General features: G+C 42.6%; 2 protein-coding genes across 3 annotated transcripts; both read right to left on the reverse strand.

The window, feature by feature from the left end:
- On the reverse strand, nt 1-4,068 carry LOC119301918. Its single transcript, XM_037578917.1, has 5 exons — nt 3,878-4,068; nt 3,672-3,794; nt 2,079-2,182; nt 644-698; nt 1-569 (listed from the first exon to the last, which is right to left on the reverse strand). The coding sequence occupies exons 2-5, from the start codon at nt 3,716-3,718 to the stop codon at nt 353-355; spliced, it is 423 nt and encodes a 140-aa protein (XP_037434814.1). The 5' UTR covers nt 3,719-3,794; nt 3,878-4,068; the 3' UTR covers nt 1-352.
- Nucleotides 4,069-5,272: 1,204 nt separating this feature from the next.
- On the reverse strand, nt 5,273-8,487 carry LOC119301919. Of its 2 annotated transcripts, none has more exons than XM_037578920.1 (4): nt 8,425-8,487; nt 6,188-6,520; nt 5,414-6,089; nt 5,273-5,325 (listed from the first exon to the last, which is right to left on the reverse strand). In XM_037578920.1, exons 2-4 carry the CDS (start codon nt 6,497-6,499, stop codon nt 5,279-5,281), a joined length of 1,035 nt encoding a protein of 344 aa, XP_037434817.1. In that variant the 5' UTR covers nt 6,500-6,520; nt 8,425-8,487; the 3' UTR covers nt 5,273-5,278. The 2 variants fall into 2 exon arrangements, with proteins under 2 accessions (XP_037434817.1, XP_037434816.1); XM_037578919.1 differs by having other exon boundaries at nt 6,188-6,506; nt 8,425-8,485.
- Between the last annotated feature and the right edge of the window lie 6,415 nt (nt 8,488-14,902).

The following is a 14,902-nucleotide window of genomic DNA, read 5'->3' on the forward strand; positions in this document are numbered from 1 at the left end:
TTAATGTTTTATCACAAATACTAAGCAACCAAATAACATATCCAAAATACAACAATTCTTCGCAACAGGTAATGCTGAAACAGATTCAATGAGATGAATGTAGCATCGCCTACAAACAAGCAGGGCAGTTTTTTATATTAAAAAAACAAGCTTCAGGTAGCATATACCTTGAGACATAAGACAAAAAAACTGTTCCCAACAGACGCTGAAACCGGTTCGACGAAATGAATCAAGCATCGCCTACATACATCTGCTGGACGGATTTTTATTTCATGATACTTGCATGCTTCGGGTTGTTGCACGTCTTCAGACTGGAGAACGTACAACGACCCACCAGCCTACTGTTATCCCATCAGGTCTCCTTGGATGCCTGTCTCTTGGCAGGTGTTAGATTGTTTTCTGTTGCCGGAATACCTGCATTATTCTTTGGCGAGGCTTCAGCTACCACAGATGGAGAATCGTTCTTGGCAGAGGAATCTGCTGCTGAAGATGGAGAATCCCTCCTCTCATGGTTGTTCTTCTCTCGGAGAAAATTTACCGGGTTCGCATACGAACTTGTGCATGGCCACCTAAGAACGAAAAAAGGAGATGATTGTTTTATTCAAATTTGAGACATTTACACAAAAGCACACAGGAAACGCACCTGCTTGAATGGATGGTTTCGCCTTCAACAATAGTTTCTTCTTCAAAGATTTTTCCTATTAACAAAACAAATATGAGGAACTGAACATTGACACGGTCTAACAGCAAAAAGGACCAGCATATAATTAATAATAAGAAGAAAATTTGAACACAATTATCAGTCATTTACACAAGTTTGCAGACTAGCGATCACTACCGAGTTCTGAAAAAAATGCAAACATGCAAATTGACCTAAAAGACCACCTCAGTAATGAGATGTCCCATTCAATAAAGTCACTTCTATACTATTTTCCCCTGAGAATTCATTTAAGTAGGAGTCTGCTAGTAGACACTAGTAAAGTATATGTAAAGTCAAAAAGGAAATGGCTGAGAAAAATGTGAACATAAAGTACATAACTATTGTTAATAATTTTCAATAGTATATTCCCATAACCATAGATTCATAGTGCTTCAAGATGTTGATCAAATCACTTGTTATATAAAAGGGCCAATTTAAAAATGACCATATACCATGACTACAATGCTGGCTAAGTCACATGGCCCCATATTAAGAAACAATGGATCATTGTCAATATAGATTGACAAACTAGGCATGAAGATCAAATATAGCATGTACTTGTGCATAAATAATTACAATCAAAGTTCATACCATATATGCAAAATATCATGCGGGGGATATCATTCATTGGCAAAAAACATAGCCACGGACCCATAGCTCTTGACTTGTTGAAACTTAGGATTACTGGTAGTAAGTTAGCTAATTTAACAATTAAAATATGACCTTCAGATAGAGATATTTCAAAATCATGTACTCCCATTAGATTTTCAGTTATCGATATCTGGCTGACTTGTGAATGAAAATGCGCAAGTTATTTCCCTATTACCAGGCAGATAAACAACAAGACAGGCAATATTTTTTCATTTACAATATGAACCAAGTAACTCACTCGAAATCAGATGAGCTTAAATCAACCCTACCTCTACATAGTTGGAAGTCGTACATTAGAAAATACATAAATAGAAACACCATCATAGTTCGAGATCTACTATCAAGATATGATGCCTGACGCAGAGGTTGTGTGCTTAATTGTATGGAGCTCTGTTCTCACAAGGCTTGAGTAAAATTTGCAATAGAATTCTGCTCTTAACTTAGTTGTGGAGAAGATAGCAACTAATATGTAGGATTTGTCCTGACCCACACTGAAGAAAACTTAAACAATACAAGTACGAGGTTTAATTCCTTTTGCTTATTTCATCCAGTTTTTCTGAAAGCAATTTGATGCATTGTGAACAAATGACAACTGCTACAATATCAGACGAAAATAACAACCTATCTGACATCAAAACAAGTTTTAGAAAGTTCAGAATACTAGGTGATATATACATCTATTAAGGTGAATCTATTTAATGCATGAAGCTGAAGACTTAAGAAGTACCTCCGTCTGAAGCCTTATTAGAGAAGTATTTGGCCTTAATGCGGGCTGCAAGTTCAGCTTGGTATCTGTTTACCTTCTGTTCATGCTCCTCAATTTCCGGTTCACTGCACATGAGTAGGCAAAGAACTTACTATCATATTTCATGATTTCTTACAGCAACAACAAGCAGAAGATAAAGTCTGTAACAAATGAGTAACTGTGCTCTGTCAAGGATGGGCTAAGATCTAGATGTTCAAAATTCATGATCATTTTGGTCCTGAGGTGACATGGAAGTATCAATTTGTCTTTTCCGAAGCCCATGTGTATTTAGTTTGTCTCAAACTTTTAATGGTACAAGATTCCCGATAGAAAAGGTTCAAATATTTATGGCAAAGAAAATATTAGATGGAATAGAGGTGGCATATTCAGGTTAATTAGGATATAAAGAAAGTACATGACTGTCGGAAACATAAAAACCAAAGCCTCCTTCATTTTGTCATTGTTTTGCCTTATTATTCTAGCCCTAGGTCTAGTAAAGTTATATGCCACTTCTTCTCGTAAAAGAAGTAGTATGACACTTCCACTCGCAAAAAAGAAACGACATGCCATTTCAAATGATAGTAAAGCGTAACATCCTGAGTGACTTGAAACTAAGTCCAGCACAGACCTACAGAATGGTATCTGTGAGCAAAAATGCAGGCTGTCCTTTTTCAGAAGATAGATTCAACTTCACAACTATATCATTAGTGTTCAAAATAATCTGCGCTTACAATTTAATGTCAGGTAAACAATTCACTGTATTACTCTTTTTTTTCTCTCTCGAGAAAATACAAAGCTTGCATCTCAATATATTGATAGAACAAATATTAATTACAAGCCTAAGAGTAGGCCGGAATAACCGGCCATGAATAAAACGGCGTCCAACGGCTGACAGACACTCGTTACAACTGACAGAAATGTATTCTATCCTCATTCACCATGTTACTACTACCTAGCCAAAATTGTAAAAATTAACTTCTCCAGCATGGGTTTATGTACAATTGTTTATGTACATCTGAATTCTGAAGGATCAAAATTGAGGAGCATGAGAGTATAATTGTACATCTGAATTAACTTCTCCAGCATGGGTTTATGTACATCTGAATTCTAATTTATTGTCAGGCAAACAATTCACCGTCTTCCCGAGCAAAAGCAGAGCTTGCGTCTCAATGCATTGATAGAACGAATATAAATTAGAAGCCTAAGAGTAGGCCGAAACAACCAGCCACGAATGAAACCGTGTCCAACGGCTGACAGACACTCGTTACAACCGACAGCAATGTATTCTACCCTCACTCACCATGTTACTCCTACCTAGCCAAGATTGTAAGAATTAACTTATCCAGCATGGGTTCATGTACATGTACATCTGAAGGATCAAAATTGAACAAAACATAAAGCGCATAGGCATGAAGTCTAAAATGGCATCCTTCTCGTTCTCTAGAGAACTCCATATGCTGAAGTGGACAGGAAAATTTGGAGTAAAACCATAAAACTGAATGGTATGATGTGCTCCTTCCGTTGTGCACAAAGAACATTGCGGCTTTCAGACAATAAAAGGCAAAATCGACTCACCCCACTGCATCCATTGCAGTTGCAGGTTCGGACTTGACGTTGAGCATGGTTCCTCAATGCCCAGCCGAACGCCGCCGAACCTCTTGGAAGGTCAGCCGCCACGCGAGCCCGCAAGAAACTGAACTGAACGCCTTGGAGAAAAATGAACACTCGGATTACCGCGAACAGAACGCGAGCCGGTTAGGGTTCGTCGCCAGCAAACCTACCGAATCGACTCCACGCCAGTCCAGTGCGACGGGGGAGAAGAAGCCGACGGCGGGGCTGATGGGGAGAAATTTCTCTGGGGTGGCGAGCTTCGGCGGAGGGAGATGAGGGGAGCGCTGGCGCGGGGGGCAGGGGAGGCGAAGTGGGCGGTGGGGATGGCCGAAGGGGAGTGAAGGAAAAGTTTGGGAGTCAACTGGGAACTCGCTTGACCCTCCACGACTTTGGTGGCCCCTTCTGGTCTGACTGGCAGCACCGGGACGAGGTCGCGTCTCTGTCTGTTTCCAGCGGCGTACTCGTAAGGCCCCGTTTGGAATGTTGTTTTTCTGCCACCCCTGTAACATTTTACACCTGTATTATACTAGTCTCAAACCAAATACATGCCACAGGGTTGTATTTCCATTCCGCTTCTAGCCTCCACTTGGAATGTTGTTTTTCTGCCACCCCTGTAAGTTGGCTCCAGTTTCAATTCGGTTGTAAAATATACATGGCGCCCAAGTTGCAGCACTATATATATGTTCAAATATGCATGGCACCCAAATGTATAGCTTTTCAACAGCACAGACTTTCTAATACACACGTACAGAATTTTCAATAGCACAGACTGCACTTCCACACAAATTGCACATGTATAAAATGAGCTAATTTTTTTATTTATATAACAGTACAACCACATCAAAAAAAGGATAATATTTTTGCAATCATCCATTTGAACATAGTTCCGATAACTCATAGTGCTCAAAGTCAGTAGTTTAAATTACAAATTTATCGAGGCATACTTGTCTCGTCTCGTCCGCATGCTACATAACCAAATTTATTGAGGCAATTGTTCAACCATTGTGCGCTTAGACATAAAGTATTTCAGGAATATTATTGATTGCTTCATGGACTCGGGTAATCATAGAATCATGTGAAAGGACATCCTGAAAAGAAAAAAATTGAAAAACATTAGCTATGTAAGAACACTTTGTGCTCTATGAAGGATACCAGCCACACATGTCAAGAACAACCATGTATGTCAAAAAGATTAGCACAAAATCCTGAATTACCAAGGGGAGCCAGATGGTACAAGGTAGCCATAGCATGTCACTAAATTTAAAGAAACCATATTATTTTTCAAAAAACACCGATATGAAGAAACAACATGGCAGCAATATAAACAACATCTTAAGTAAGAAATGATGTTCTAGACAGCAGCAGGTCTATATGATTTTGAATGCAAAAATGATAACTCCAAGAATTGCAAGTTCCCAAAACAGGTCTATTGTGGATAATAACAAACATGTCCAGAATATTATGTTACTCCCTCCCACTAGCGGAGCCTCGTTGAGGCCAAAGGGACTCCAGGAGCAAGCAAGGTATGCTTCACCTAATGGAAATAAAAGGAGCACAAACAATACCTCTGATCAGAGCACCAGATTGATTGAACGAATATCGCCAGATGAAAACCGAGCTGCAAAGGAATACTCGCTCAACTAAGCCTTACAAACTTATCTTTAGTGGGGAGAAGAAATGCAGAAAACCAACATAATGGTACTTACAAGGAGGAGGCTGAGGACTAATCTTGTCGACTTCCTTCTTTAGCCACATACCCCGCAATCTTGAGTTGTAACCCAGGAAAATCTCACGATTTGCTGCATCCTTGAAAACATCAGAGGCAAAGATTTTGACCTCGTCGGGAACATCATCCATGTCATTCAAGACCTGCAAGCATTCTGTAATTGAGGGTTGTTTTCCTTGCTGTGACACTTTTTCCTTCTTGGAAGCTTGATCTTTCTTGAAATTCACATAAGCCATCATGGAATCTTCAAGCCGCTGTACAGATGTGGCACCTTTTTGTTTCTTAGTTTTTTTCCCTTTTGCACTTGATTCACTTATTTGTGGTTGATCGCCATCAGCATCTTCACTGCCTAATTCTTCCTCGTCATTGACAGTGTTCTCTCTTTCATCCACATCATCTAATGTAGGAGTATCATTGATGTCAATTATTGAAGAAGTCCTTACGTTGTCATCTCTTCCATGTCTTGTATTTTTCTTGCTAGTGCTTGCAACCATCTTATCCTTCGCTCCAAAGTTGCTACCTGTTTTTGTGCCAATCGGAGGCTTCCTTGATGTGAGGCAGTGTCTTCCTTGCGCAATGTGTCCTTCATAGAGCACACCCAATGCCTCGTACAATGGAAAGCTCTTTCCTTCATACATTTTGAGCTTTGGGTCCTCCTACATAATTAATAGAAAGGTGTGAGCAGATCATGCATAGGCATGAAAAGTTCATGCACATATAAGGAAATCAAAAGTTAGAAGGAATAAAAACTTACTGCAATGATCTCTTCCCATTTTTCAGGCGTGGTGTTGATCACACATGCAATATCATTCCATGAAATTCCAGAGCGGTTGACTATCAACTTGATATTTTTGTAGTGCTTTTTCAACTGAGCTTCCTTATCTTGAACCTGATCCTTGGTAAACCTTGCCTCTGGATATAAATTGTTCAGTTCCTTGACAACTTGATTCCATCCTTCGGTAGTCCACCCATTTTGGCCACGGTAATGAGATAGATTGTACTCTGTAAGTACCTCCACGAGACCTTTCTCATACCTTGCTGTCCACTTAGCCCTATTTTGCGTCATATTGAACCTATGACAATGTAACTTTAGCAATAAATCAATACAAGAATCTCATCACATTAAGCAACATAAGAATATGAAAATCCAACATCAAATTAAGAAATATAAGAATCTGAAAATGCAAAATCACATCAAGTAATATGAAATGAAACATTAACATAACTCAAATGTTGCTAATATATAGGATCGATCCTAATAACATAACTCAAATGTCATCCTTACATAACTCAAATGAAACATTAACATAACTCAAATGTCATCTTTATATCTCAAATTCCACATCATTACAATAAATTACTTTGACAGAATAAAAACTTAAATTATTAGCTAGTAGATCTCCGTGACGATCTTTCACTTCGAATTCTTTGATAGTCCGCCCACATCCTGTTGGCAATTTCATCTCTCATAGAATTACCAAGGTCCCTTTGATTGCTTGAGGCTGTAGGAACATGTCGAGGTCTGTCATCTCCATCAGGAAGAGTGACAAATAGAAGAGGGTCAATTTGCATTTGTTGCGTATCTAGCCATTGTTCATCACCTCTGTGACTCCGGATTATATTGTGAAATACAGCTGCCGCCATAGGAATTTTGACTTGAGTGTCAATTGGGTAATGTGTGCCAACTTTTAAAATAGGAAATCGCATTTTCCATACACCAATTGTACGCTCTATATGGTTCCGTAGACGGGCATGCCTTAGATTGAAGAGTTCTTTGGGGTTCTTTGGACGAGGGCCACCTCTACCGAAATCTTTTAGATGGTAACGAACTCCACGGTACGGAGCTAGAAACTGTGGTGTGTTTGCATAGCCTCCGTCAACCAAATAATACTTGCCCGGAGGTACATGGAAGCCTGATTGAATAGCAGATTTCAATACTCCAGCATCTGAGGCAGACCCCTCCCAACCAGCTGACACATAAACAAAGTTGAGATCGAAGTCGCAGGCGACCATCACATTTTGGGAGAGGGTCCCCTTTCTATTCCTGTATGGAGCAGCCTCGTTGGATGTAATGGTCATGGGAACATGAGTCCCATCTATTGCCCCTAGGCAGTTCTGCATTAAACAAGCTATGGTTACTATATGTGTTATACTAAGGGAGGATATAAATTCCTAAAGTACATAGCAAGGGGTGACGTGTACCTCAAAGAAAGGCCAAAACTGGGGATTTGTTGATATTTTCCAATGAGTATCTAGCGAACTATGCTTGATAAGGTCAAATGCCAATGATCTCATAGCGTTGAAGCATCCATTGATATGCCTATGCACCGTTTCAGGACTGTGCTGAAACCTATCAGTCAACGTACGATAACTCGCATTCCTGGATAGCATGTACATAAACATCCCTAGTTGCTCTTCAACACTGACTCCTTTTGAATTTTTTAGAAGATTTTTGGATCTAAGATGGTCACATAGAAGTTGGAAGATATGGGATTCCATCCTAAGAATATCAAGGCACCGTTGAGGGTGGCCATCCAATATTTCTCGGATATACTTAGCTCCCGTAAGAATGGATGTGTTCACTGGAATCTTTTCCCTCCTAGAAGATATACAATATATTGTCGGGAAGACAAGAAACATCATCTCCTCCTCCTCCTCCTCCTCAGAATCAGTACATGACTCATATCCATCATCATGGTTACTCGTATCCATTATCTAGCGAGAAGAGATTACAAAATAAATACCCGCAACTCTCCTTCAAAGTAAACACAGTAGTATATATAATCTATGTTATGACATTGGAATAAAAGGAGCACTAGCACATCAAGATAACGAGATTAGTGTAACATGAAAAGATATTACCATACTTTTATTGATTGATGTAACAGTTGAGTATAGATGTATATAGACAAGCACATGCGCAAAACAATGAAGAATAAATCAGTGACACACACACAAGCTGGACTGAATGCTTTTGAGTTTATTAAGTACCTTCAGTTCTGAGCTTTAAATGTCAAAAGAGCTTCACAGAATCTTGAATCCTCCAAATCACTCTTAACAGTTCTGCATTGCACAAAGGCAGTAATGAGCCAATGATATCAGTAGCAATAATAGGTGCTGCAGTTATATAACTTATCAAACAGGCCCAACTTAGTTAGCATTCTATTTGCACAACTGGACAAAGAAAACAGATGAACTATTCATAAACCCATGGAAGTTTATTGGACCCTGTTCATAAACAAATCATTGGACCATTGTTCATCTGTTTGTTTATCAGTATTTCTAGGTTTACATCAATCTGAACTTCGACAGCAGCTAACGAACTGAATTCTTGTGGGATTCCATCCTAAGAATATCAAGGCACCATTGAGGGTGGCCATCCAATATTTCCCGGATATACTTAGCTCCCGTAAGAATTGATGTGTTGTATGGAATCTTTTCTCTCCTAGAAGATATACAATATAATGTCGGAAAGACAAGAAACATCATCTCCTCCTCCTCCGAATCAGTACGTGATAACCATCAGCATGATTACTTGTATCCATTATCTAGCGAGAAGAGAATAAAATAAATAAGCAAAAAAACTTTGTCTATCTATATAGCATACACATCAGGGCATGGATTGTTAGCAAGCTTCTGTTGTTATTCCATGCATCAGTCATGTTATTTAAACGAAGCAGGCCCATAGTATATGAACAACGACAAACTAGCTTAACATGACCAAACGCATTATCTATTGCAAGGAACTTTGGGCACTATCTTCAACCGATCAAAAACATCTTGGACAGACAAAAGCAACTCATTGGATCACTGTTCATCTGTTTGTTTATCAGTATTTCTAGATTTACATCAAACTGAACTTTGACAGCAGCTAACTACCAGATCATTTGGCTTATTCCCCGATCAATCTGAACTTTGACAGCAGCTTAAACTGCACTGTAACAACTAAATGAAGCTTGGCTTATTTCCCTGATCAAACTGAACTTTAACTGACGGAACTAACTACCCTACGCCTGACGAAACTGAATTCTTGTGAAACTTTGGCAGCAGCTGTTAACTGATAGGAGGGTTCGGTCTAATCATCACCAAGCAGGATGGCCACGTCGCCAAGGAGTACTCCGCCGCCGGATGACTGGGGAAGGGATAGGAAGGGGGCAGAGGAGGAGGGAGGATACCTTGGCAGAGCGGAGGAGGATGAGCGGTTCGCCGTCACGGTCAGGTCACGACTGCCGGCCAGCGTCGCCGTCGCTGCCAGGAGCGAGTCGCCGTCACCGTCGTGGCCAGGAACGAGTCGCCGTCACCGTCGTGGCCAGGAACGAGTCGCCGTCGTCGGCGCGTCTAAACCCCGTCGTGGCCACCGTCTTCTGCGCCTCACCACGTCGCCGTCGCGAACGCCGTCGCTTGACCTCCTCGTGGACACCAGCGCCGGCGCCTCCCGGCGGCGCAACTCGATCTAGGTCTCGAGCGAGAGGCGAGGTGGGGGAAAACGACGGCCTCTGGTCTGTATCGGATACCGGCCCGATACGGGTGTAAACGAGAAAACCAGTGTAAAACTTACAGCCCAAAAACGACATGCCAAGCACCAACGACAGGCCCATCCGTTTTTATTTTACAGGGGTATATTTTACAGGTGTATTGGGCCCTAAAACGAGGAACCAAGCGGGGCCTAAATGGTAATGTAAAAAATAAAAGGAAACGACGTAAGTATAAATGGTAAATAGTAAAGTGACAGCGGGGTATATGCGCGTATTCTTTATTCTATTTTGTTTAAATTGGCAGTTTGTTATTGAATACAATTAATGTTCTTTTGACAGCTTTCGTCCCTGCTGTACAATAGACGTGTGTTAAACTTTGAAAATCATAAAAAAATCTTCAGATTTGTTTTTTTTTAATTACAAGCATTAAGAAGAAATCTCAACATTGGGAATTTGAAGCATATTACGCGCATGCATTAGAAATCACGAAGATCGAAATTTGGATCCACGAAAAAAAAGCTACCTGATGGAATCGGCCGTCGCCGCCGCTACTTGCGCAATGTCGTCATTGCTCCTTCGCGGCGGGTTGCTTGTGGAGTAGGGGGAGATCTGAGCTCCAGGGGCATCCAGCGCCAGTACCACCTGTCTATGAAGGGGAAGGGCGGCCGCCGTTGCTCTTCCCGCCCCGTCGCTGCTCTTCCCATGACGAGGTGGGCATGACATGAAGAAACTTGGGTGGGAGATCGAGGCCTCGGCGAGTAGTAGCCCCTAGATGAAGAAGATCTGGGACAAAGGCAGGACGGGGTCGGCGGCGGAGGGTTTTCTCGAGCAGCCCCGGGTTCGCTCTCACCCTTGTCCGGTAAAGCGGTCTATTTACGGTGAGGGGTGGGGGAATCCGGGCTTGAGTAGGGTCGTGCTAGTTTGTGCGGTGCCCATTTATGGCCCAGTATAACCAAACATGTTTATGAGAATCAGGTAACAATGTAATTGAATGTTGGGTAACAAAAGTTTGAACCAAACACGTTCCAAACATTCTTGGGCGTGAGACACAAAGAGGCGAACACAAGTAGACGAGCGACCAAGAGTAACGAAGGAACTCATATCTACCCAATATTTTGAAAACATAGGAACAGAAAAAGATATATCGAAACGTCAATATGCTAGACTGTACCAAAAAACAAAAACATCATTTGTTGAGAAGAATCATTTGGATACCTCACAGGAAGCGAGCAAATAAAGGTAGTAGTGATTGATTGGCAAGAAAAAGACAAAAAAGTACATTGGAACTTTCAAAGGATTTTTCCCACCGAGCTACCGAAGTATCCTGGCCATCCCCCTCATCGCCGATGAAACCAACGTGGGAGGCAGCCACACATCTCCTTCCTTCGCATAGACATGCCATTGGAGGTGGTCGGGTTCGGTTGGCCTAAAAGTGGACTAGGGGGAGAAGCTGCGTGAAAAAGAGTCATCTAAGGACGACAAAGCGGAAGCGCAGATAAACAAAATATGAAATACATAATCAGAGAGGAATTTCCCATCCCGGGAATGCTAATGCATGGGACACATGAATACAACATGACCATCCTTCACTGCAAAGCATGATGACGGCAGCCCAGCTCCCTAGATGGTCATTGTGTCATCTTCTCGCATATGATACGACCGAACAAAGGGCATGTCCGCAATGCTTGATCGGAAGGGCCCAGGTCGAGCTTATTCACCACAAGCGACTCAAAAGAGAGACGAAACGAACTCGATAGTTGGCGCTCCTTCTATTCCTTTCTCTATGCATGGTTGTCGCACACGAACTGGTCGGCCCTATTGTTATGTACCTATCATATGATTTGCATGTATAGCGGCTCTTCTTAGCGCCTCCTTTATTTGCACCCGTCTGTTGAACGCCAACTGCTTGCCCATAGTGTGCACACCGGGCTAGCGATCGTCTTTTTAAGTAATCTTGTCTTGGTTTTGAAGGAAATATGCCCTAAAGGCAATAATAAAGTTGTTATTTATATTTCCTTATATTATGATAAATGTTTATTATTCATGCTAGAATTGTATTAACCGGAAACTTGATACATGTGTGAATACATAGACAAAACAGAGTGTCCCTGTATGCCTCTACTTGACTAGCTCGTCAATCAAAGATGGTTAAATTTCCTGACCATAGACATGTGTTGTCCTTTGATGAACGGGATCACATCATTAGGAGAATGATGTGATGGACAAGACCCATCCGTTAGCTTAGCATAATGATCGTTAAAGTTTTATTGCTATTGCTTTCTTCATGACTTATACATATTCCTTTGACTATGAGATTATGCAACTCCCGAATATCGGAGGAACACTTTGTGTGCTATCAAACATCACAACGTAACTGGGTGATTATAAAGATGCTCTATAGGTGTCTCCGAAGGTGTTTGTTGGGTTGGCATAGATTGAGATTAGGATCTGTCACTCTGAGTATCAGAGAGGTATCTCTGGGCCCTCTCGGTAATGCACATCATTATAAGCCTTGCAAGCAATGTGACTAAAGAGTTAGTTACGGGATGATGCATCACAGAACGAGTAAAGAGGCTTGCTAGTAACGAGATTGAACTAGGTATGAGGATACCGACGATCGAATCTTGAGCAAGTAACATACCGATGGCAAAGGGAATAACATATGTTGTCATTGCGGTTTGACCGATATAGATCTTCATAGAATATGTAGGAACCAATATGAGCATCCAGGTTCCGCTGTTGGTTATTGACTGGAGATGTGTCTCGGTCATGTCTACATAGTTCTCGAACCCGTAGGGTCCGCACGCTTAACATTCGATGACGATTTGTATTATGAGTTATGTGTTTTGGTGACCGAAGTTTGTTCGGAGTCCCAGATGAGATCACGGACATGACGAGGAGTCTCGAAATAGTCGAGAGGTAAAGATTGATATATTGGACGATAGTATTCGACCACCAGAATGGTTCCGGAATGTTACGGGTATTTTTCGGAGTACCGGGAGGTTACCGGAACCCCCCGGGGAAGTAATGGGCCTACATGGGCCATAGGGGAGAGAGAGGGGAGCCCGCAAGGGGTGGCGCACGCCCCTCATATGGGTTGTCCGAATTGGACAAGGGGAGGGGCGCGTGGCCCCCCTTTTCCTTCCCCCTCTCCCTCTCCTTCCCTTTCCCCCCTCCGAAAGAAAGGAAGGGGGTGACTAGGACTAGGAGTCCTAGTCGGTTTCCCCCCCATGGCGCGCCCCCTTTGGCCGGCCTCCTCCCTCTCCTCCTTTATATACGGGGGCAGGGGGCACCCCAAAGGACATCAGTTGTTCTCTTAGCCGTGTGCGGTGCCCCCCTCCATAGTTTACTCCTCCGGTCATATTGTCGTAGTGCTTAGACGAAGCCCTGTGCGGAGCACATCACCTTCACCGTCACCACGCCGTCGTGCTGACGAAACTCTCCCTCGACACTTTTCTGGATCAAGAGTTCGAGGGAAATCATCGAGCTGAACGTGTGCTAAACTCGAAGGTGCCGTACGTTCGGTGCTTGATCGGTTGGATCGCGAAGACGTTCAACTACATTAACCGTGTTAGCCTAACGCTTCCTCTTTTTGTCTACTAGGGTACATGGACACACTCTCCCGCTCTCGTTGCTATGCATCTCCTAGATAGATCTTGCGTGATCGTAGGAATTTTTTTGAAATTGCATGCTACCTTCCCCAACAGTGGCATCCGAGCCAGGTTTATGCGTAGATGATATGCACGAGTAGAACACAAAGAGTTGTGGGAGATCATAGTCATATTGCTTACCACCAACATCTTATTTTGATTCGGCAGTGTTGTTGGATGAAGCAGCTCAGACCAACCTTACATGACCACATTCATGAGACCGGTTCCATCGACAGACATGCAACTTGTTGCATAATGGTGGCTGGCGGGTGTCTGTTTCTCCAACTTTAGTTGAATCGAATTTGACTACGGCCAGTCCTTGTTGAAGGTTAAAACAACACAATTGATGAAAAATTGTTGTGGTTTTGATGTGTAGGTAAGAACGGTTCTTACTAGAAGCCCGTAGCGGCCACATAAAACTTGCAACAACAAAGTAGAGGACGTCTAACTTGTTTTTGCAGGGCTTGCTGTGATGTGATATGGTCAAGACATGATGTAATATAAGTTTTTGTATGAGATGATCATGTTTTGTAAAAGTTATCGGCAACTAGCAGGAGCCTTATGGTTGTCGCTTTATTGTATGAAATGCAATCGCCATGTAATTGCTTTACTTTATCACTATGCGTTAGCGATAGTCGTAGTAGCAATAGTTGGCGAGACGACAACGATGGAGATCTAGGTGTCAAGCCAGTGACGATGGAGATCATGACGGTGCTGTTGGGGAACGTAGTAATTTCAAAAAAATTCCTACGCACACACAGGATCATGGTGATGCATAGCAACGAGAGGGGAGAGTGTGTCCATGTACCCTCGTAGGCCGAATGCGGAAGCGTTAGCACAACGCGGTTGATGTAATCGTACGTCTTCATGATCCGACCGATCCAAGTACCGAATGCACGGCACCTCTGAGTTCTGCACACGTTCAACTCAATGACGTCCCGTGAGCTTCGATCCAGCAAAGCTTCACAGGGGATTTTTGTCAGCACGACGGCGTGGTGACGGTGATGATGATGCTACTGACGCAGGGCTTCGCCTAAGCACCTCTACGATATAATCGAGGTGGAATATGGTGGAGGGGGGCACCGCACACGGCTGGAATAGATCAACTGATCAACTTGTGTGTCTAGAGGTGCCCCCTGCCCCCGTATATAAAGGAGTGGAGGAGGGGAGGGCCGGCCCTCTCTAGGGTGCACCATGTTCCAACTTGGAGTAGGAGAGGAAAGGAAGAGGAAGGAAAGGGGGGTCCGGCCCCCTTCCCAATTCGGATTGGGCTTGGGGGGCGCCACCTCCCTTGCTCCTTTCCCCTCCTTTCCACTAAAGCCCAATAAGGCCCATATACCTCCC

The sequence above is a fragment of the Triticum dicoccoides genome, chromosome 5A, assembly GCF_002162155.2.
Source record: "Triticum dicoccoides isolate Atlit2015 ecotype Zavitan chromosome 5A, WEW_v2.0, whole genome shotgun sequence".
Classification (NCBI taxonomy): Eukaryota; Viridiplantae; Streptophyta; class Magnoliopsida; order Poales; family Poaceae; genus Triticum; species Triticum dicoccoides.